Source organism: Bubalus kerabau, chromosome 2 (genome assembly GCF_029407905.1).
Source record: "Bubalus kerabau isolate K-KA32 ecotype Philippines breed swamp buffalo chromosome 2, PCC_UOA_SB_1v2, whole genome shotgun sequence".
Classification (NCBI taxonomy): Eukaryota; Metazoa; Chordata; class Mammalia; order Artiodactyla; family Bovidae; genus Bubalus; species Bubalus kerabau.
In genome coordinates this window covers 89,573,019-89,597,441 of record NC_073625.1, presented here as the reverse complement: position 1 = coordinate 89,597,441, position 24,423 = coordinate 89,573,019, and the positions used below count along the sequence as shown (strand labels likewise).

General features: G+C 39.1%; 1 protein-coding gene across 2 annotated transcripts in view; it reads left to right on the top strand.

Annotated features, from left to right (window-relative positions):
• Nucleotides 1-24,423, top strand: part of DCBLD2 (discoidin, CUB and LCCL domain containing 2) — an 84,434-nt gene that overhangs the window by 33,349 nt on the left and 26,662 nt on the right. For both annotated transcript variants that reach the window (XM_055567894.1, XM_055567893.1), the window contains 4 exons: nucleotides 7,657-7,794; nucleotides 21,512-21,563; nucleotides 23,842-23,914; nucleotides 24,211-24,344. In XM_055567894.1, coding sequence (XP_055423869.1) covers nucleotides 7,657-7,794; nucleotides 21,512-21,563; nucleotides 23,842-23,914; nucleotides 24,211-24,344 — 397 coding nt within the window. The remainder of the gene's footprint in view (nucleotides 1-7,656; nucleotides 7,795-21,511; nucleotides 21,564-23,841; nucleotides 23,915-24,210; nucleotides 24,345-24,423) is intronic.

The window sequence follows — 24,423 nt, the reverse complement described above, 5'->3', positions numbered from 1 at the left end:
CTCACCTGTGATGCTTGGCAGCACATTTGGTTTTGCTGAAGTCCACACAGTTATGACTCATTGCTTTTCACAGTAGTGTACTTAGTATAAGAAAACTCTGCCAGCTGTCCTAAAAGAAGCTGTCAACTTAATGAGAGCCAGGGCCTTGAGTCATTTACCTTTTCTGAGTTTGGAGCTTTCCTCTATCCAGAAATGTGCTGATTTTCCAGAGAAAAAGTCTTATAGTTCTCAGTTCAGGTAGAAAGTTTCACAAGAGAGAAGAAAAGCCTACTTAGAAAAATTTGATGAGGAAGATTGGTATTGCTTTGCAGATATTTTGATCCACATGATTGCAAAAACATTTTCAGTCAGGACCCTTTGGTCACCATCATGGGTACTGATAAAAATTTGGGTGCTCTTTTGTCCAGGCTGCCATTATGAAGGAGGATATTGGAGGAGGCAACTTTTCTTATAATCAGAGAAATGTAAAAGTTTTAGAGCTAAGTATATGACCTCCCTTACTCTTGGATTGGTTAAAAACATAGCTTTTAATATAGTGGTGTGATGAAATTTGTCATTTTTTAATATTTAGGCTATATTAACTGGCATAGCTCACTTAAGTAGCAGTGTAGAAGCAAATATTAAAAGTCCCTCTTAAATATTTTAAAAGATAGAAGCTATGTTAGGAAAATGTTTATTGCAATATTATTCACTGTGTAGAAAAATCAGAAGCAAGCTAAACTTCTGACAATAAGGAAATTAAGATATATTCACTATATGAATAACCCTTTTTGGCTGTTATTAATTGTTTGCTGTGAATGTTCTATCACCTATCTTTTGGTGAACATTAATGCATATTTCTTTATCTAGAAGAGGAATTGTTGATTCCCTGACCAACCTAGATAGCATATTGAAAAGCAGAGACATTACTTTGCCAACAAAGCTCCATCTAGTCAAGGCTATGGGTTTTCCTGTGGTCATGTATGGATGTGAGAGTTGGACTGTGAAGAAAGCTGAGCACCAAAGAATTGATGCTTTTGAACTGTGGTGTTGGAGAAGACTCTCGAGAGTCCCTTGGACTGCAAGGAGATCCAACCAGTCCATTCTGAAGGAGATCAGCCCTGGGATTTCTTTGGAAGGAATGATGCTAAAGCTGAAACTCCAGTACTTTGGCCACCTCATTCGAAGAGTTGACTCATTGGAAAAGACTCTGATGCTGGGAGGGATTGGGGGCAGGAGGAAAAGGGGACGACAGAGGATGAGATGGCTGAATGGCATCACTGACTCGATGGACGTGAGTCTGAGTGCACTCCGGTAATTGGTGATGGACAGGGAGGCCTGGTGTGCTGCGATTCATGGAGTTGCAAAGAGTCGGACACGACTGAGCAACTGAACTGAACTGAACTGAGTGTCCATATGGTCAGCTTTGGTAGATATTGCCAAGAACCTCTGTGGTAGTGCCATTGCACACCCACCACCAATGTAGGAGAGTTCTAGTTATTGTTCTCTATTTTTTTCTTTTATCACACTTCTAGTTTGTATGAACAGATATCACGTTGTAGCTTTGCCTTATTTAATGGCTAATGATATTGTTCTCTCTTCATGTATTTATTAGCCACTGAATATCTTCTGTGAAGAATCTTGAAGTTTTTAATGCATTTTTTTTTCTATTGGATGATTATTTTCTCGTTTGTAGGGGTTCTTTTATATATCTAAATATATAGGTTCTTTTTAGATATAAATGGTTATGAGTTCTTTTTAGATATAAATGTTACAAATATTCTCCCTTAATATACCTTTCCTTTTTATTCCTTTATATTGGTATCTTTTGATAAGCAAACATTAATTTTAACTTAATTTTAATGTTCACAATTTTTTTTTCATGATTAGTATTAATACTTTTCACATTCTGTTTTAAAATGTTTGCCCCCTTACAGGTTATGAAGATGTTTTCAGAGTTTTCCTCTAAATGCTTTAATTTTCCCCTCCTCCACATTTAAATCCTCAGTCCATCCAGATTGTTCTTTGTGAATGTGTGAAGTAAGAGTAAAGGTCTCAAGGTACATTTTCTCACGTGAACCTTCAGTTCAGTTCAGTCGCTCAATCGTGTCCGATTCTTTGTGACCCCATGAATCGCAGCATGCCAGGCCTCCCTGTCCATCACCAACACCCAGATTTCACCCAAACTCATGTGCATCGAGTCAGTGATGCCATCCAGCCATCTCATCCTCTGTCATCCCCTTCTCCTCCTGCCCCCAATCCCTCCCAGCATCAGGGTCTTTTCCAACGAGGCAACTCTTCGCATGAGGTGGCCAAACAATTGGAGTTTCAGCCTCAGCATCAGTCCTTCCAATGAACACCCAGGATGGGTCTCCTTTAGGATGGACTGGTTGGATCTCCTGGCAGTCCAAGGGACTTGCAAGAGTCTTCTCCAGCACCACAGTTCAAAAGCATCAATTCTTAAGTGCTCAGTTTTCTTCACAGTCCAACTCTCACATCCATACATGACCACTGGAAAAACCATAGCCTTGACTAGACAGACCTTTTTTGGCAAAGTAATGTCTCTGCTTTTCAATATGCTATCTGGGTTGATCATAACTTTCCTTCCAAGGAGTAAGCATCTTTTAATTTCATGGCTGCAATCACCATCTGCAGTGATTTTGGAGCCCCAAAAAATAAAGTCTGACACTGTTTCCACTGTTTCCCCATCTATTTGCCATGAAGTCATGGAACCAGATGCCATGACCTTCATTTTCTGAATGTTGAGCTTTAAGCCAACTTTTTCACTCTCCTCTTTCATTTTCATCACGAGGCTTTTTAGTTCCTCTTAACTTTCTGCCATAGAGGTGGTATCATCTGCATATCTGAGGTTATTGATATTTCTCCTGGCAATCTTGATTCCAGCTTGTGCTTCTTCCAGCCCAGCATTTCTCATGATGTACTCTGCATAGAAGTTAAATAAGCAGGGTGACAATATGCAGCCTTGATGTACTCCTTTTCCTATTTGGAACCAGTCTGTTTTTCCATGTGCTGTTCTAACTGTTGCTCCCTGACCTGCATATAGGTTTCTCAAGCGACAGGTCAGGTGTTCTGGTATTCCCATCTGTTTCAGAATTTTCCACAGTTTATTGTGATGCACACAGTCAAAGGTTTTGGCATAGTCAATAAAGCAGAAATAGATGCTTTTCTGGAACTCTCTTGCTTTTTCGATGATCCAGTGGATGTTGGCAGTTTCATCTCTGGTTCCTCTGCCTTTTCTAAAACCAGCTTGAATATCCGGAATTTCATGGTTCACGTATGCTGAAGCCTGGCTTGGAGAATTTTGAGCATTACTCAAAATTTACTAGCGTGTGAGATCAGTGCAATTGTGCGGTAGTTTGAGCATTCTTTGGCATTGTCTTTCTTTGGGATTGGAATGAAAACTCACCTTTTCCAGTCCTGTGGCCACTGCTGAGTTTTCCAAATTTGCTGGCATATTGAGTGCGGCACTTTCACAGTATCATCTTTCAGGATTTGAAATAGCTCAACTGGAATTCCATCACCTCCACCAGCTTTGTTCATAGTAATGCTTTCTAAGGCCCACTTGCCTTCACATTCCAGGATGTCTGGCTCTAGGTCAGTGATCACACCATCGTGATTATCTGGGTCATGAAGCTCTTTTTTGTACAGTTCTTCTGTGTATTCTTGCCATCTCTTCTTAATATCTCTGCTTCTGTTAGGTTCATACCATTTCTGTCCTTTATCAAGCCCATCTTTGCATGAAATGTCCCCTTGGTATATCTAATTTTCTTGAAGACATCTCTAGTCTTTCCCATTCTGTTGTTTTCCTCTATTTCTTTGCATTGATTGCTGAGGAAGGCTTTCTTATCTCTCCTTGCTATTCTTTGGAACTCTGCATTCAAATGAGTATATCTTTCCTTGTCTCCTTTGCTTTTCACTTCTCTTCTTTTCACAGCTATTTGTAAGTCCTCCTCAGACAGCCATTTTGCTTTTTTGCATTTCTTTTCCATGGGGATGGTCTTGATCCCTGTCTCCTGTACAATGTCACGAACCTCATTCCATAGTTCATCAGGTAGTCTGTCTATCAGATCTAGTCCCTTAAATCTATTTCTCACTTCCACTGTATAATCATAAGGGATTTGATTTAGCTCATACCTGAATGGTCTAGTGGTTTCCCTACTTTCTTTAATTTAAGTCTGAATTTGGCAATAAAGAGTTCATGATCTGAGCCACAGTCAGCTCCTGGTCTTGTTTTTGCTGACTGTATAGAGCTTCTCCATCTTTGGCTGCAAAGAATATAATCAGTCTGATTTTGGTGTTGACCATCTGGTGATGTCCATGTGTTGAGTCTTCTTTTGTGTTGTTGGAAGAGGGTTTTGCTATGACCAGTGTGTTCTCTTGGCAAAACTCTATTAGCTTTTGCCCTGCTTCATTCCGTATTCCAAGGCCAAATTTGCCTGTTACTCCAGATTTTTCTTGACTCCCTACTTTTACATTCCAGTCCCCTATAATGAAAAGGACATCTTTTTTGGGTGTTAGTTCTAAAAGGTCTTGTAGGTCTTCATCGAACCATTCAACTTCACCTCTTCAGCGTTACTGGTTGGGGCTAGGCTTGGATCACCGTGATATTGAATGGTTTGCCTTGGAAATGAACAGAGATCATTCTTTCGTTTTTGAGATTGCATCCAAGTACTGCATTTCGGATTCTTGTTGACCATAATGGCTACTCCGTTTCTTCTTAGGGATCCTGCCCACTGTGGTAGATATAATGGTCATCTGAGTTAAATTCACCCATTCCAGTCCATTTTAGTTCACTGATTCCTAGAATGTCGATGTTCACTTTTGCCATCTCCTGTTTGACCACTTCCAATTTGCCTTGATTCATGGACCTGACATTCTAGGTTCCTATGCAATATTGCTCGTTATAGCATTGGACCTTGCTTCTATCACCAGTCATACCCACAACTGGGTATTGTTTTTACTTTGGCTCCTTCCCTTCATTCTTTCTGGAATTATTTCTCCACTGATCTCCTGTAGTATATTGGGCACCTACTGACCTGGGGAGTTCCTCTTTCAGTATCCTATCATTTTGCCTTTTCATACTGTTCATGGGGTTCTCCGGAGAAGGCATGGGCACCCCACTCCAATACTCTTGCCTGGAAAATCCCATGGACAGAGGAGCCTGGTAGGCTGCAATCCATGGGGTCACTAAGGGTCGGACACGACTGAGTGACTTCACTTTCACTTTTCACTTTCATGCATTGGAGAAGGAAATGGCAACCCACTCCAGTGTTCTTGCCTGGAGAATCCCAGGGACGGGGGAGCCTGGTGGGCTGCCTCTATGGGTCGCACAGAGTCGGACACGACTGAAGTGACTTAGCAGAATGGGGTTGTCATGAACCTTATTCATCTTAAAATGTGCAAATACTGGATCTGTCATTTATTTATGAACAAAATAATGTTGAAATAGCCACTTTCCCTGAAATCAAAGTGAACAATGACTAAGTAGTCCTAATCTTTCCTTCTTTAGAAGGAAAGGCAAATCCATTCTTAGTGATATTACTGAGTCCCTTTTAAACATATTAATTTGTCCCTCCACACCTCTCTCTCTCCCTTTTGGTAACCATTAGTTTGTTTACTGTGTCTTTGAGATTATCTTGTAATGAATTCATTTGTATTATTTTTTAGATTCCCTGTATAAATGATATCATATATTATCTTTGTCTGACTTACTTCTCTAGGTCCATTGATGTTGCTGCAAATGGCAATATTTTGCTTTTTATGGCTGTGCGTGTATATATATATATATATATGTATATATATCATATCTTTATTTTTTCCTTTCATATGTTGATGGACAGTTAGATTGCTTCTGTATCTTGACTGTTGTAAATAGTGCTTTGTGAACACAGGGTGGGGTGGGTACACATGTCTTTTCAAGTTAGAGTTTTTGTCTTTTATGAATATATTACCAGGAGTGGTATTGCTGGATCATATGGTAGCTTTATTTTACAGTTTTCCATAGTGGCTACACCAGTTTACATTCCCATCAGCAATATAGAAGAGTTCCCTTTTCTTCATGCCCTCTCCAGCATTTATTATTTGTAGAATTTTGATGATAGCATTCTGACAGGTTTAAGGTGATACCTCATTCTCTAGTAATTAGCAGTGTTGAGCATCTTTTCATGTGCCTGTTGGCCATTGGAATGTCTTCTTTAAAGAAATGCCTGTTTAGGTCTTCTGTCCATTTTGATTAGGTTATTTTTGCAATTAACTTCTGTATATATAGACTTCCCTGGTGGCTCAGACAGTAAAGTGTCTGTCTACAATGCAGGAGACCTGGGTTCAATCCCTGAGTTGGGAAGATCCCCTGGAGAAGGAAATGGCAATCCACTCTAGGACTATTGCCTGGAAAATCCCATGGACAGAGGAGCCTGGTAGGCTACAGGCCATGGGGTCGCAGAGTCGGACACGACTGAGCGGACTTCACTTTCTGTATATATAAGGGACCTTAGTTCCCTTACCAGTTCTGGTTGGAGTGGTGGTCGTGGTGATAGAGGTGAATTATTTAGCATTTTCTACTCATATGATAATATATAGTCCTTGAAAATGATGTCTATGGAAGTACAGATTACTCTTATTAAAGTGATTTGGTGGCGGCTTTGTCATTAAGTCGGGTCCAACTCTTGTGACCCCATGGACTGTAGCCCACCAGGCTCCTCTGTCCTTGAGATTCTCCAGGCAAGAATACTGGAGTGGGTTGCCATTTCCTTCTCCAGGGGATCTTCCTGACCCAGGAACTGAACCCGGGTCTCCTGCATTGCAGGCAGATTCTTTCCCGACTGAGCTATAAGGGAAGCCCATAAAGTGATATTGCTCAACTTAAAATATTTTTAGAACTTTTTATTCAGAATTTGTTAAAGTTACCATGCACATAAGAAAAACTCATTTTTATTAGTTATTGGTGCAATATCTTTTCTTGTAATTCTTTTATTTTCTTCTTTTTTATCTTAATAAACTTAGATCTGTTCTGACGGAAGATCTGTTATTTTTTACATGTCTGTGAAACCTTAAAGAGTAAAAGTTGCTAGGCAGTTAGATACATGCTTCTGAAGTTCAAGGAAAAGGCTTTATAGAGGCATGAATGTGAATTGTTGTTATCATAGTTAAAACTGTAGGACTGAACATGACCACCGAAAGGGGTTGACAGAAGTCCAACAATTCTTGGAAGAAAACTTGAGAAGATCTGTAAAAGTTTGGAGGGGTCCCTGTGCTCAGAAATCTGGGGTAACCCTATGGGAAACATGTTAAGAATACCACCAATTAACTGTTGGTTCATTTATGAGCCACTTGCCTACCTGAAATACTTTAATTTTTTTTTTAATTCCTTGTCACGGTTTTAAAGGGAATACTTGTGTTTCACAGGAAATTGAGTCATTATAAGGTCAGTGATGTCTGAATACACTGTTTTTCCCTTTGAGTCATTTGAACAGTTTATTACTTGCTGTTTTTTTTTTTTTTTTTTTCTCTCTCCAGAGTAATATTCTAGTCATCGTTTTAGATTAATGTAATACCTAGTTTGGTCAGCTTGGTGTATTATTATGATTCTGTTACCTACATCGTACATAATGTTGACTTTATGAATCATACCAAATATCTGCTTTTCTTTCATCCTAGGCAAATACTGTGGTCTGGGCTTGCAAATGAACCATTCAATTGAATCAAAAAGCAATGAAGTCACAGTGCTGTTCATGAGTGGAATTCACGTTTCTGGACGAGGATTTTTGGCTTCATACTCAGTTATAGAAAAGCAAGGTAATTTTGACTTTATATGATGATTCCCACATTTTACAATTTCTGAAAACAGAAATGCGGTATTTTCTTTGAGTACCTGTTATCTGAGATTGGAATAGAGTAGGAAGATCGAATGTATGTTTTATGTATGTTTATAACACATACATAAATCTGACAAATAAAATTAAATCAGTTTCAGAATTTTAAAAATTAAGTATATTAACTTTTTATAAAGTCCTTTTATATACTTACCTTTCCTTGGCAGAAGAAATACTGATTTTTCCACTTTTATAAGATTGGAGCACAAGCAATAACTTTTTAAAAATCTGTCAGTTACTGAAATAATCAATTTAAAGCTTTATTATCCACAGGTTACCGCTTCATCTGACTGTGTTAGAAACAGTATTACCATTCTTTCCTAAAAAGTGTGTTGCATACCAGCAGGAGTAATGGGGAAAGTGCTCTCTGAGACACTGCAAAATAAGTATGAGGTATTTTCTAAATTGTTAACGTTTACAATATGAAGGGGAAGTTAAAAGCAAGGCTATTTTAGTGGAATAGAATGGAAAATTACCTCAAATCTCTATAAGCTAAAATGCAGGACTTGAATGAAATCTCTCCCAAGTTTTGGTCACTGTAGCATTCGTTCATTCCCCTCTGCCATTGGGTTTTTGTGGTGAGAAAAATTTTTTTAATTTTACTAATACAAAGAAATCATTTAAAGTAGAAAATTGATAATTATTTTGATATTCAACAATGATTTAACTAAGCTGACCATTTAAAATTAAAAATTAGCCTCTACTTTATGTTGTGTAAATGAGAAAGTCGTTAAGAACCTCCTCGGAGTGAGAATGTCTGGGAATGAATGAGCCTGGGAAGGATTCGGGGCGGTGCCAGCTCTTCCTTCCCGGCTGCGCTGGGTTTGAGATACACACTCTGTGCCTCATTAAAAGTTGCGTTAAGAGTATAAGAGAGGGGAGCTGCTGTATGTAAAGGAAGGTCTGCTGTCCCTTAATCTCTAAGCTATGGGAAAAGGTGTGACGGCTAATAGAATCCCTCAGAGTGAAAAAGAAAGCTCATTTGAATGGAATAATGGAAAGAAATGAGCTGGAAATGTTCTGCTAAATAAATAGTTAATGTATTTGACAGAACAAGGAGACTAAGGCAGTGGGGTGTTGTAGAAGGGGCACTGGGTAGCTCTGGAGTAAGAGCTTGCCTCTGCCACCAGCCAGGGGACCTCTGACCGGTCACGTCACCGCGGTGAGCTTCATCTGCAAGTGGGTTAGTTGTGAGGACTATATCTAATAATACATGTTTAGTGTCTTAGGCACATATCACAGTAGGCAGAAAAAAATGTTAGTTTCACCCCTTCACTACTATACAAACATGTATCTCATTTTTCCCACTGCCCACCCTTCCACTATCAAGAGAATAAGGCAGAAAACACAGAGTAAAATGATAAGCTTCCTGTCCTTTTCAGTTTTACTTTGTAAAAGTCTTGGGTTATTGGGTGAGAGGATAATTAGCTTCTTATTCTCCTTAAGTTTCTTGTTGCGGTGTCAGTTTAAATTATTTATTCTGCATTTTCCCGTTTGCCCCTTTCTCTCTTTGTTATTCATTGAGTTAAAAGTTTCTGGAAAATAAGTATCTCCTCTTTAAAAAAAAAAAAGTTTCTTACATTAGATATTTAAATTATGGAGCTTTTGATCCACAGGGACCTGAATGTCCTATACTAGAGTTTCTTAAGAACTTAATAGTCATCTCAGATACCAGAAGCACTGTCTGTGCTAAACTTCAAATAGCTGTGTCACTATTTTAGATGAATCTTAGGTTCCAAAGATTGTTTGAAATATCCACCATAATCTGGAACTTCTTTATAGTAACACTGTCCAAAGTCATAATCATCCTGGGAATTCCTTATTTCACAGCTCGCTCCTGGACTTTTTCTTAACGTTTTTTGTGCGCTCTTGCCCATCCATCAAGCATTTGTTTTATTCGAAGTGAATTGGCTAAATTCAGGAGGGCACTGGTTGCATCTCATATTACTTCTTCTTGGGTGGCCTTTAGGGCATAATTTCTTGTAATGACTTGTTCATTTGAAGGCTGGTTGGCTTTGGCTTAGAGTCTCAGTTTGTTTCCATCCAGGAAACCTAGCTGCCACAGTGAATTCCATGAATATTTTCAAGGAACATCACACGTGCCCAGCTTCATAACCTAGTTGAAGGTTGAGAGTATTTGGGAATGCAAAAGTGGTGAAAACCTTGCTTCACCGGCTTCCTCATGTGTTAAGTGTTACAAAGACTTGTTAATGTTGTAGTGTGATGTGTTGTTGATAGCATGATTTTGTGTGAGATAGACTAGTTTTCGTTACTTCTTACAGGAGCCCATTGCAAAATTATATTCCCTTTAGTGCCTTATTTCCTGCCATATTCCTGGCACTGGGAAGACAGCAGTAAATGAGACAGAGGCAATCACACCTTCATAGGACTTGCAGTAAAGGATTGGAAAAAGGCATTAAACACGTGGTTGCTTAATTGCAGTTACAATAAGCGTGATGAAGGAAACAATAAGAGGCCAGAAGGGTACGGGTAGTAGGAGATAGATGAAGATTAAAGCTCTCTTGAAGAAACCACTCCTGAGCCCAGAATCAAAGGATTAATTGGAGGTTCCAGACAAACAAGGAAGAACACTACAGGGAAGAGAATAGCAGATGCAAAGGCCTTAGGGCAGGAAGGAACTTTGAGGGAACTGGAGAAACAGCCAGCACAGCTGAGGTTAAGTGAATGAGTAGAAAGTCAGTCACATTATTCAGGACCTTGTGGAAGATGTAAGAGTTAGAGTTTTATCCAAAAAAAAAAAAAAAAAAATTGCATGGAAGCTCTTAGAGCAGAGGAGTGATGTGACTGGATTTGTGTTTTTGCAATCCCTTGATCTGTAAAGAATGGGCCAAAAAGAGGGGAAAATAATTGTAAGGAGGCCAGTTAAAAGTCTATTCAGAGGAGTCTGGATCAGAGATGATCAAACTAAGATCTTGTTTGGGAAGATCCCCTGAAGGAGGGCATGGCAACCCACTCCAGTATTCTTGCCTGGAGAATCCCATGGACAGAGGAGCCTGGCAGGCTGTATGGTCCATGGGGTCACAAAGAGTCAGACAAGAAGGAAGTGACTTAGCGTGCATGTATGCAATGCATGTTATAAAAGTAGCTCCAGAATTAGGCCAAATTCTAATTTAATTCTTTTTAAAGACTTTTGAACCAGGCGTATCTTTTCCAGGGAAACATTTCAAAGAGTTAGTATTCGGTCTGCACAAATTCATGTTGAAGTAAGAAGCTTTGGACACAAAGAAGCCTCTTGGGTGAGGCGCTGAGTTGCTGTGGTGTCTTGGGCTCTGCACCTGGTGTCCTCTTCCCTTTGGAGTCTAATTTTTATAACTTTATGGTCTTATTCCTCTTTGTTATTTTTAAGATCTTTGAGCAGAAGTTTCCAATCTTTCCGATTACCAGTTACCACTTTTAATTTTCACCTGTAAATGATTTTATCTACCAATGAAAGGAAGTTTCCCTGTTTCCACTGGGTAACATAGAAAGACAGAAAAATATATGAATCAGCACTTCAGTGATAATTAGAAGATCGGTAGTTCTATTCTGACTTGGGGTGTGTGTTAAGTCACTTCAGTAGTGTCCAACTCTTTGTGACCCTATGAACTGTAGCCCACCAGGCTCCTCTGTCCATGGGATTCTCCAGGCAAGAATACTGGAGTGGGTTGCCATTTCCTCCTCCAGGGGATCTTCCCAACCCATAGATCGAACTAGACTTTCTGAAATTGAAATTTTTATCAGACAATTGAAGGGACTCCCTGGTCACTCAGGCAGTAAAGAATCTGCCTGCAATGCAGGAGACCCGGGTTCAATCCCTGGATCTATAAGATCCCCTGGAGAAGGAAATGGCAACCCACTCCAGTATTCTGGCCTGGAGAATTCCATGGACAGAGGAACCTGGCAGGCTACAGTCCATGGGGTTGCAAAGAGTCGGACACAACTGAGCAACTAACACTTTTTCCTTTTCTGACAGTTGAAGATATTCATGGATTCTGAGGTATCCTGGGGTTAGAAGTTCTGTAGAGCGAAACTCCTTGTTACTGCTGGTCTTACCAAGAGAGGCACAGCCGGCCTTGCACAGGTCCAGATGCACTTAGGTCTTTTAATTCAGAATGATAAATGATGCTGACATTTTTATCCTAAAATGTAAATGTAAAAAACAACATTTACCATGGGACTTGAAAATAAAATAAATTTTATAGATGAGTGCTCTCAATTCCTGGTTTTGAATCTGTTCAACATTAGCCAGTTTCTAAGTAAAGTTCAACATTTCTAGGATGACTCTGGGCAATAATTTTTTAGGTAATTTTAGTTACTGAATAATGAGCTCAGAAGACATATCCGCATGTGCATCAGTAACTTCAGGTCTTTTAAGGCAGCCTCTGTTTGTTATGTGCCATCAATTAGTTGTCTGTGTGTGTGACTCTCTGTGTGTACACATATCGAGGTACATGGCCAGCTGAAAAGTGATAGTCTGATATTCCTTTTTTAGAACATGAATTATCACTTGAAAAGTAATGTTAAAGCTTATTACTTCAGATTTCATCAATCCAGAGTTTTATAGTGGTCAAAGTTTGTCTTTTTTTTTTTTTTTTTTTTTAAGAAAGAAACAGGAACTAGTTTAAAATTTCATGTGAAATAAAGTAATCCAATGAAGATATATTAACATATTCCCTAAGTGGAATTCATAAACACTTGTTTATTCATTGTCTGCCAACACCTTCGAATCTGATGACAGTGTGCATAAGGCTTGGGAACAGCTGAGCCTGGCAAATATTCCCACTTGACAGGGTTATTGTTGCTATATGTTAGATTATTTTTAGAATTAACAACAATAGTATAAAAAGTTTTAATTGCTACATTCTTTAACCACATTTTTTTTGCAGATATTTTCCATTTCTTCCATCTTACATCAGATTATATTAACTTATAAATGAAACATAGGGGCAGAATAGAGAGCTCCTTTCTAATAGAGTCCAGATTTCTGTAACTGGTTGTTTTTTTTCCTGCTTGGGATGTTTTTGGTTTTGAAAATAGAGCATGAATTCCTTGGATTGTTTGCTACCTTAATTGTACAATAATTTTATAGGATCCTTTCTGTTTTGAGTACTATGTTAGCTACGTTTCTGTTTTTAGTTTTTCTGTTGTGTACCTAGTTTCTGTTGTATCTGGCAAACAGTTTAAAACTTTTAAACTATTCAGTAAGATTTTATTAATGAAGTCTCAGTTGACATGCATATTTTAAAATTTGTCCTTGTACACAAATCAGTATGTATGGTGTTTGTGTGTATACATGCAGAAAAATATCTGTATTTTGTTGTCAGTTTGTAGAACTAAGGTGCTGATGAATAGTTTTACCAGTTTTGCAGAGAAAGAGCATTTATAAACAGAATTAGTTTGTTAAGATGGTATAACCCAAAGAGGCAGTTTATCTTTGTGAGATAAAGTTTATTTCAAGCTGACAGATAACCTGAAGAGTACCTTAATGATTTTAAGTGTTTTCTATGTGGTTTGGGTTTTGTTTTTGTTTTTTTTCTTTTTAGTAAGTTAGAAGTGCTTTGAAGGGGCTGCATATATATTTGTGCTGACTTGTGCCATCCAGGGGACAAATTCATTCACTGCAACTCTCACTAGATACTATGCGTGTCCTCGATACTAGATTACAAAAGATGTCTTATAATTTTTAATATTTTTAAATGTCTTTTATATTTAGTATACAATGTCTTATGTTATTTTAACATGTCTTATAATGTCTTTTAATATGTCTTATAATTCATTTTTTAGTATATAGGCATTTAGGTGTGAAGAGGATTTGATTTATCCATAAGTAGTTTGTGGTCTATTCAACTGTATCACTTACTGCTTAGGCAACTGAGCCATGCCTACATTGTCTGTTTAAAAAAAAAATTTTTTTTTAATATTTCCATCTGAGAAAATTTCCCCTGAGCTCCTGTTGTGGACTCAGCTTCCATACATGGTGATGTATTAATAATCTTTCTAGGAGAAACATAAGACTTACTCTGCTCTCAGTATGTAAAAGGAGATTCGATGTAAAATACTACAGAAGTTATCTCCCACTTAGTAAATGTTGGTTTACTAATGTTAGACTCTCAATCACGATAAATTACATTTTATTATATATGTAAATTTCCCTGACACTACATTGCAGATGGTACAAATCAGTGCCAGGTTCCTATTGTGGAAACAAGGAATTATGCCCAACGCCATGCAGTAATACCGACATGAGAATCAAGTAGAGAGATGAAGCTGTCCCTAGTCCTCTAGCTCTTGAATGAAGGGACTGTCTGTACACCTATAGTGCAAGGTTGCTGACAGTGAGAATTAGGAAGGCGTGGTGTCATGGCCCTTCAGGCTCTGGGGAGTTTGTTATTTAAAAGAATTTCAAGCAAATAAAGGAGGAGAATCTGTAGGTCTACATTGTCTTGCTTCATGTATTTTCTTGCTTCTGATAAATAAATATAATTAGTTATAGTGCTTTATGCTTTGTTGAAAGAAAAGTGGAAGTGTTAGTCAGTCAGTCATGTCCGACTCTTTGTGACCCCATGGACTACAGCCTGCCAGGCTTCTCTGTCCGTGGGATTTCCCAGGCAAGAATACTGGAGTGAGTTGCCATTTCCTACTCCATGCTTTCTTGAGTTAGAATAAATACAGGCACTCAAGCATCACTTCCCTCAGGAGTAAATGGCTTCAAGTGAACAAAACTTACACCCTGCAGCTAATATCGTTTGTGTTATACTCTTGTGAGAGATACTAACACCGCTGCGAGTCGTTTTCAATATATTCAAGATCATAACAGTATTAATTGGAGGAAAATCTAAATCCCTTTCACAGTCTGTAGTCTCAGGAATAACCAGTGCTGTCAATCAAAAATATTTCTAAATTAGTAACCAATATGCTGATATTTTTTATTGTATTTGAACTTATAAAATATTTATCATATTTTATAGTATTTTATGTGGATTAGCATTAGATGTCATTTTAAAAAATTATTTCATGAAATAATTATGAAGCTCCCAAGCCTATTCAGTTATTATGTATTGGAAAAATTTTTAATTGTAGTTTAAAGAAAGGCCTGTGCATAAGATATTAATTATGGCTCATAGTGATATTGCTAAGTCAGAGCTGTCTTAGAAAATCTGATGTTGATGTTTTCATTAAGAAAACCCTGAATCTGTCATCCTGTTATTGAATATTGGCTCACCTTTTAATTTTTTTTTAATTTTCTCATGCTCTTCCTCGAAATCACATTATCCTCCCTTCAAAACCCCACTGACCCTTTCCTCCATGAAGCCTTCTGAGGTTAAGGAAGGCAGATGTTACAGCAGCTCTTCGTGTAGACATTATGATCACACTCACTTCGGGGTAAACGCTGCTGCTAAGACCAGTGTAGAGTCTGCCCTGTAGATACCACCCGTCCTTTGGGCCGTGCAAGGAAAGAGGGATTGGGTGCTGTGGGCTTTGGAAGAACCCCTGTGGCATGCTCCTTGCTACTGCTGCTACTCTGTTGTCCAGAGCACCAAGATGAAGTATGCCATATATTTGGTGTTTTGTGTAGTAATGTGTATGTTATAAATATTCTTTTGTATTTATTAAGGATTAAAATTACCAAAAAAATCTCCCATGCAGAAGCTCTTAGTGAACAGAGTGAATTATATACTGCTGTTCACTGTGAACAAACTACTGATTTTCTGGTGTTATCAGACGTGTTAAAGTGGATCCAGCATAATTGAGCTGACAATGAGTGCTTTATTGGTGCTTCTTCTTGCAGTTATCATTGCCTGTTATGTGTGTGTACTCAGTCGTGTGTGACTCTCTGTGACCCCATGGACACAAGAGATAGCTGGAGTAACAGTCATGTTTGGCCTTGGGGTACAAAATGAAGCAGGCAGAGGCTAGCAGAGTTTTGCCAGGAGAACGTATTGGTCACATCCAACACACTCGTCCAACAATACCAGAGACGACTCTACACATGGACGTCACCAGAAGGCCAATACCAAAATCAGATTGATTATATTGTTTGCAGCCAAAGTTGGAGAACCTCTATACAGTCAGCGAAAACAAGACCAGGAGCTGACTGGCTCAGATCATGAACTCCTTATTGCGAAATTCAGACTTAAATTGAAGAAATTTAGGGAAACCACTAGACCTTTCAGGTATGACCTCAATCAAATCCCTTATGACTATACAGTGAAAGTGACAAATAGATTGGGATTAGATCTGATAGAGTGCCTGAAGAACTATTGACGGAGGTTTGTGACATTGTATAGGAGGCAGTGATCAAGACCATTCCCGAGAGGAAGAAATGCAAAAAGGCGAAATGGTTGTCTGAGGAGGCCTTAGAAATAGCTGACAAAAGAAGAGAGGCGAAAGGCAGCGGGGAAAAGGAAAGATATACCCATCTGAATGCAGAGTTCCAAAGAATAGCAAGGAGAGATAAGAAAGCCTTCCTCAGTGAACAATGCAAAGAAATAGAAGAAACAATAGAATGGGAAAGACTAGAGATCTCTTCAAGAAAATTAGAGATAACAAGGGAACATTTCATGCAAAGATGAGCACAATAAAGGACAGAAATGATATGGACTTAATAGAAGCAGAAGATATTAAGAAGAGGTCTCAAGAACATACAGAGGAACTATACAAAAAAGATCTTCATGACCCAGGTAGCCATGATGGTGTGATCACTCACCCAGAGCCAGACATGCTGCAATGTGAAGTCAAGTAGGCCTTAGGAAGCAACACTACAAACAAAGCTAGAGGAGGTGATGGAATTCCAACTGAGCTATTTCAAGTTCTCAGAGATGATGCTGTGAAAGTGCTGCACTCAAAACTCAGTGGTGGCCACAGGACTGGAAAAGGTCAGGTTTCATTCCACTCCCAAAGAAAAACAATACCAAAGAATGTTCAAACTACTGCACAATTGTACTCATCTCACACGCTAGCAAAGTAATGCTCAAAATTCTCCAAGCTAGACATCAAAACACTACATGAACTGAGAACTTCCACATATTCAAGCTGGATTTAGAAAAGGCAGAGGGAAAAAAAAAAAAAAGAAAGAAAAGGCAGAGGAACCAGAGATCAAATTGCCAACATCCGTTGGATTATAGAAAAAGCAAGAGAATTCCAGAAAAATATCTGCTTCTGCTTGATACGCCAAAGCCTTTGACTTCCACAACAAACTGTGGAAAATTCTTAAAGAGTTGGGAATACCAGACCACCTTACCTGCCTCCTAAGAAATCTGTATGCAGGTCAAGAAGCAACAGTCAGAACCAGACAGGGAACAAAAGGCTGGTTCCAAGTTGAAAAAGGAGTACATCAAGGCTGTATATTATCATCCTGCTTATTTAACATATGCAGAGTACATCATGCAAAATTCCAGGCTGGATGAAGCACAATTTGGAATCAAGATTGCCAGGAGAAATATCAATAACCTCAGAAATGCAGATGACACCACTCTTATGCCAGAAAGCAAAGAGTCACTAAAGCGCCTCTTGATGAAAGTGAAAGAGGAGAGTGAAAAAGCTGGCTTAAAACTCAACATTCAAAAAACAAAGATCATGACATCCAGTCCCATCACTATGGCAAATAGATGTGGAAACAGTGGTAGACTTTATTTTTTGGGCTCCAAAATCACTGCAGATGGTGACTGCAGCCATGAAATTAAAAGACACTTGCTCCTTGGAAGAAAAGCTATGACCAACTGAAACAGCATATTAAAAAGCAGAGACATTACTTTGCTGACAAAGGACCATCTAGTTAAAGCTATGGTTTTTCCAGTAGTCATGTATGGATGTGAGAGTTGGACCATATAGAAAGCTGAGCACCAAAGAACTGATACTTTTTTTTTAATTGATACTTTTGAACTGTGGTGTTGAAGACGACTTGCGAGTCCCTTGGACTGCAAGGATCAAACCAGTCAGTCCTAAAGGAAATCAGTTCTGAATATTCATTGGAAGGACTGATGCTGAAGCTGAAGCTCCAGTACTTGGCCACCTGATGTGAAGAACTGACTCACTAGAAAAGACCCTGATGCTGGGAAAGATTGAAGGCAGGCGAGAAGGAGAGGACAGAGGATGAGATGGTTGGATGGCATCACTCAATGGACATGAGTTTGAGCAAGCTTCAAAAGTTGGTGATAGACAGGGAAGCCTGGTGTGCTGCAGTGTGTGGGGTCACTAAGAGTTGGATAATACTGAGGGACTGATTGTGCATGTGTGTTCAGTCATGTTGGTCTCTTTTGACCCCATGGAGTGTAGCCTGCCAGTCTCCTCTGTCCATGGGATTCTCCAGGCAAGAATACTGGAGTGGGTTGTCATTTCCTTCTCCAGGGATCTTCCCAACCCAGGGATGGAACCCACATCTTCTTGTATCTCTGGCATTGGCAGGTGGATTCTTTTACCACTTTGCCACCGGGAAAACCCACTGCCCATATGCTGTACTTGGAATGCATACTTTTAATTAGCACAGATCAGAAGCCTTCAAGTTATCTTTGACTCTGTCTCAAACCTCACATCCGTCAACCACCTCTCTGAATATATATGTACCTATTTATCAGAATCAGACCTTACTGTGATTTTTGTTTTTATATCCCTGATAGCTAATCATGTTGAATGTCTTTTAGCTAATCATGTTGAATGTCTTTTCAGGTGCTTATTGGCCTTTTGGTATATCTTCATTGGAAAAATGTCTATTCAGATCCTTTGATCCTTTTAAATTGAGATTTCTTTTTAATGTCTAGTTGTAACAATTCCTTGTGTATTCTAAATACTAGATTCTTACCAGATACATGATTTACAAATATTTTGTGTTATTCTTTGACTTATCTTTCTCTTTCAGGATAGCATTCTTTGAAGTGTAACAGTTTCAGATTTTGGTGAAATCATGAAATCAGTTTATTTGCTTATGCTTCTGGCGTCATGTCTAAGAATCCATTGCTTAAGGCAAAGTCAAGATCTATACCTATATCTCCTTCTAAGTATTTTATAGTTTGAAGTCTTGAATTTGACTCCACCTTGAGTTAACTTCTGTGTATGATCTGAAATAGGGGTTTAGTTTCCTTCTTTTGCATGTGGATATTCCAGTTGCCCTAGCACCGTTTGTTTAAGACTATTTTTGCCCCCATTAAGTTGTCTTGGCACCCTTGTTGGAATCAATTGACTGTAAATTTGAAGATTTATTTCTGGACCCTCAGTTCTGTTCCATTCATTATGATAACTTCCTTCATTGCTATGTGAAGTCTTTCCTGAGTCAGATGGTTTTCTTTGAGCTGTATTCATCTTGCCCAGGCTGTGTACTTATTAACTAGGAGCCTTAGAGTAATGGTGATTTTTTTCTGGAAGGCTATTTACTTGGGAAATGCTTTCTAGAAAAACACATTTTAAAACTTCTCAGTTCTCTGCTTAATTGATATTTCCTTTGCCTTTGTGGAATTGTAAAGGTCAAAATCTCTAAATCATGACTTTCTTTCTCTGTCTGTTGTCTTCTTAACTCTCCTTATAAAGCTTTCTGTTTTTAATTCATGTTTTCCTCCTAGGAAGCTCTTTTGAGCCCCCAGGGCATTTGAGAGCAAGGTCACGTGAGTTACATTCATTCGAGCATAATCTGGACTTTCAGCACTTCGTGGACTTTTACTATAATAAAGCCCAGCTCTGATCAAGTATATCCATAGTAGACTAGTATTCTGGCATGTGGCCTGAAGGTAATAGGGCCAGCTGGCAGTCCTCTTGTGGCTTGAATACCATGCTGGACCACACAGCTACCTTTTCATCCCAGGCTATTAATCTTAGAAGTTCACTTTCTAATCTTAGAAGTTGGAAACTCTTTTGGTGGAGCAGGAAAGTGGAAAATAATTTCTTATTGAGGCTGTGTAAAGATTGCCTTGAATAGCTATAAAGTACAGGTAATTCAGTTTGTCTGCTTTTCCCAGTCAGTCAACCAGGTGGTCGTGAAACTCTAATCAGGCATGTATCCTCTCAAACTCCTTAAACACAGATTTAACTTAATTGTCATTCAAGTACCTGTGGTATGTAAATATTAATCCATGTACTCCCTCTCAAAATACCACTTTCCCGTTAGTTTAACAGTTATTACGCTCTAGTTCTTTCAAGACACATATCAGTTGGATAATAAATACATAATTTTCCTTCAGAATTGTAAAATAGAATACTTAGTTATTTTGTGCTTTCTACTGATTTAACAGATATCTGTGTCCCTTCATTGTGCTAGGAAGCATGTGAAGTGTTACTTCTGTCAGTGTTTTGGGTGGCCTCATCATTTATATTGTATGTGAAGTCTCACCTTTTTGATTGGCTTACGACCTTCTTCTAGGTTTTCCTCCTGTGGGTTAGTCTATGATTGGACTTAGCCAAACATGCTAGCAATCAAACTTTTATTTTTCCATTCAATAAATGTTGGTAGAAAGTCTCCTCTTAAAACTGTATGCTCTGATAGCTGCTGATGATACCAAGATAGAGACCAACAGCCTCAGTCTCTAGACATAAGATGATGTTGCTTCTAACTCTAGAATTGCAACAGACCATTCTTACATAAGACTGTGAGAATATATATAGTCATCCATTCATTAAACCAGAAAACCTGTAAGTGCCTACTATATGCTATCACAGTTGGACTTGAAAAGATCAGGAACAGCTTCTGAGAGGATGTGATGGTTGAGCTGAGCTCTAGAGAGGGTCAGCCAGGTGAAGGGATAGTGGGAAAGCCTTCCTGGCCAAGAGAGCACCGTGGCACAGAAAGAAGGCTCATATGGCAAGAAGGCAAGACGGGGACAAAACCAGACCTTGAGATGTTGTTCCTTGAGGTGGGACCTTGTGGGCCATGTTGAGAATTTTGCCCTCTGTCTTAAGAGCAGAAGGAAACCACTGAAGTGTTTGAACCAGAAGCCTCTTATACACAGCATGTGATTTAGTTCTTAATTGGACAAGGTTAGCTCTTACACAGATTTGATTTTGAGATAGAAAATGTTAAAACTTTTATGCTTCATCTTTTGCAGAGTGTGCTTTAGAATTACCTGCAGGACTTGCTAAAACAAATTTTGGGGCCCCACTCCCAGAGATTCTGTAGCTATGGATGGTGTTCAAGAATGTGAATTCCTAGTAACATCCCAGAAGATGCTGCTACTGCTGCTGGGCTACCCATGGACCAGATTTTGAATAGCAATTGTTTAGAGCCATGGAACTAACTCACCTCTCTTTTGTTACTGTTTTCCTTATGTGTAATCAGCAAAGAATCATTTTTAGTCATGTAATAACAAGAAACATTTTTTGTTTCATGAGCTGTATATTATAGAAGCTACTTCAGGGCTATAAATTATACTTTTTCTGTGTACCATCCATGTGTATGATATGTGATTGTATGAGGTGATGTGGCAGTATTTAGTACTGGTACTTAGCAGCAGCAGACATAGCCCCAGAAATCAGGATACTTAAAATCAGAAATAAGTCGTAATTAACAAAAACTTTAAAAAAAAGTAAAAGTACAACCTTGACAGCTGTTAAGATTTTGAAGTTTAAAACAACATGATTTGGATTTGGAAAAACAGTTGGTGTTTCTGCAAGAGTAAACCTAATTTTATTGAATCATTTTTGTTTGTTTGTTTTTCTAGACCTAATTACTTGTTTAGACACTGCATCCAAATTTTTGGAACCTGAGTTCAGGTATGACTGTATTTGTGACTTTGTTTTCTTAAATGTTACTGTTCATCTACTTTATCCTCATCTTATGCACTTGATTATAATGTACGTTGTATGATTCATAACCATTGTTCTAAAACATCAATAAATCAGAGCTTATTTAAAGCCACTCAATTGCCATGTTTAAATTTTGCTTTACTCATAGCATTTAAATCTTCTCCACAGTGGAAATATAATTTGGATATACTTTAAAAGTAGAACTAGTCACTCTTCAAAATCTAGTAAAAACTCCTTGGAAAGATAGAAGAGCTATTTATTTTTACTCAAAAAGAGTTAGGAAGACAGTTGAGGCTGTTAGAGAATTCCTCACTGTTCTCACCCCGGTGGCATTTTTACTATCATTTCCCCGCATTACGCCCTTGACTCTTGCCTGGACTAGGATGAACTCATAACTGGTTTCCCATTTCTAACCTTTGCTGGCTTTTTTCTGCCATCACATTCTGCCAAGTTGTTTTCTAAAGTCCGTGTTCTATCACTTCTCTGCTTTGAAATATTATTTCAAAACTTATTATGACAAAACACCATCACTATTCCTTAGCCTGGTTCTCAGGGTCCTTCGCAAATAGTCTGTAGGCCATTGAAACATCTCTGGATTATTTATACTGCTCCGAGCTCTCAGAACTTTTGTCTGGAATCACTTTACTCTTCTCTGCTTAGTAAATTCATTCTCATCTTCAAAGACCCATCTCACTTACTTCCCCCAACTTGCTACTACTCCCCAAAGAAACTTCATTTTATCTTCAAGAATGGTTTCATTTTATCTTCAAGAATGATTATCTCTGTGTGAGCTGGGGGTGCTCTTCAGCCCTCCAGGGAGATCCTGGTCAGCAGAGGTAATCCTGGTGTCAGTGTGTGTCACGCAGCCCTGCCAGAGGGTCAGCTGTCTTGAACCCCACCCTGCACCAGCTCCATCTTCACCACCCAAGTGCACACTGCCATCCTCTCTTGCGTGGCCTACCTAACAGTGTCTTATCCTCCACTCATGGTCCTTATAGTCTCTTTTCTTTCCAGGAGCCAGAAGAACTTAAAAAAAAAAAGCAAAATAAAACACAATGAATCAGGTTATGTGTAGACACCATCAAAATCCTTTAATGACTTTCTCTTTTAGAAATGTGCCCCCAAGTCTTCTCACCACAGACCCCCCAGCTTCTGTGTGATCTGTTCCCTGGCTCCTGTTCCAGGCTTCTTTCCGACCAGCCGCACCTTTCTCACCGCGCTCGGCCTGCATGGCTTGTGCTTGTTCCAGACCCAGGCGAGCCACCCTGCCCCAGGGATAGGCTGTCCCTTCTGGTTGAGGCGCATGTCCCTGCTGTCTTCCAGTGGTGGTCTCTGGCTCCCTGCTGAGGCTTCGCTTCCTCAGAGCCCCATCCCCTGGCCGAGGCAGTTGCAGAGCCCCACATGTGAACACAGAAACGAGCCCAGCTGCCTCGGCACTGCTGTGTGACCTGGAAACACAGCTCCTCAGTCTCTTCATCTGTAAATGAGGACAATGATGGTACCTAGCACGTAGGGGCTTTACGTGGATGACCTGAGTGTAACTCAGAATGCTACTTGGCACATAGCAGGTTTGCCAGATGTTCATCATACTTGTGTGAAGTTAGAGCCCTTCTGATTATTTCACAGAGTACCTTTTCTTTACAGCAGAAGCGTAATCTCATTCTTTGGTTTCATGAAGTATTGGCTCAATACTTAATACTTCTCCTACCTGGGCATGTAAACCCAGGGAGGACCGCCACCATTTGTCTGGTTGACCTTCATGAGCCCCACCCCTTGCACAGCCCAGCACTTAACAGACAGAGTTACAGACACACATGTAAACGTGTGGAGTATGTAGGTGGATGAGTGAGTAAGTGAATGAATGCCAAACATTTTTTTTAAATCACCTTAAATTTGATCAGTAGAGGATGGGTGAAACAAATTACAGTTCATCCACAAAATGAAGTATTATGTAGCTACTAAGTATTGTGAATGCTTTTACAGTAGAAATATGTCTGCCATTCATTATGAAATTAAATAATCAAATCAACATGTAGAATATGAGGTGATTTTTGTATATATGTGGATGAAGACATGTGTAGATGGATGGAAGAAAGTCTTAAGGACCTTTTAGAAGTGGTGGTTCTCTCAGGGTGGTGAGATTATGGTATTTACAGTGAACTAAAAAATGGTAAGTGTTATTTTTTGGTCTTTTTCCCCAGAAAGTACAGCAACGCGTACCATTTAACTTGTTTTTATTTCACAGCAAGTACTGCCCAGCTGGTTGCCTGCTCCCCTTTGCTGAGATATCAGGAGCCATCCCTCATGGATATAGAGATGTAAGTTGGCTGTAGACTTAAGTTAAAGTGATGTCAAAACTTCTCATAGACAGATGTGTAACCTATTGTTTATTGTGACTTTTATTTTCTGACAATTACTTCTTTTTAGTAATATATAATGTTTTGTTCTTTTTCTTCTGCTAAAAATCTATTCTGTGTTATATTACCAGTCATCTACCCCATGTTTATTAAGAAAACTGCCCAGATCAAATGATTTCTAGAGGAAGTGTAACTGTCCTGTTTATGAATTATCAAAAGAAAATGTGGAACTCATCTTGTCTCTTTCCTTCCTGAAGTCCTCCCCGTTGTGCATGGCCGGTGTGCATGCAGGCGTCGTGTCAAACACTTTGGGTGGCCAGATCAGTGTCGTAATTAGCAAGGGCATCCCATACTATGAAAGCTCCCTGGCTAACAATGTAACGTCCGTGGTGTAAGTACCTGTGCTGTTTATAATAAACGTGCTGCATGGGGCGGGATAGGGCCAAATGAGGCCTGAGCAGTATCGCTGG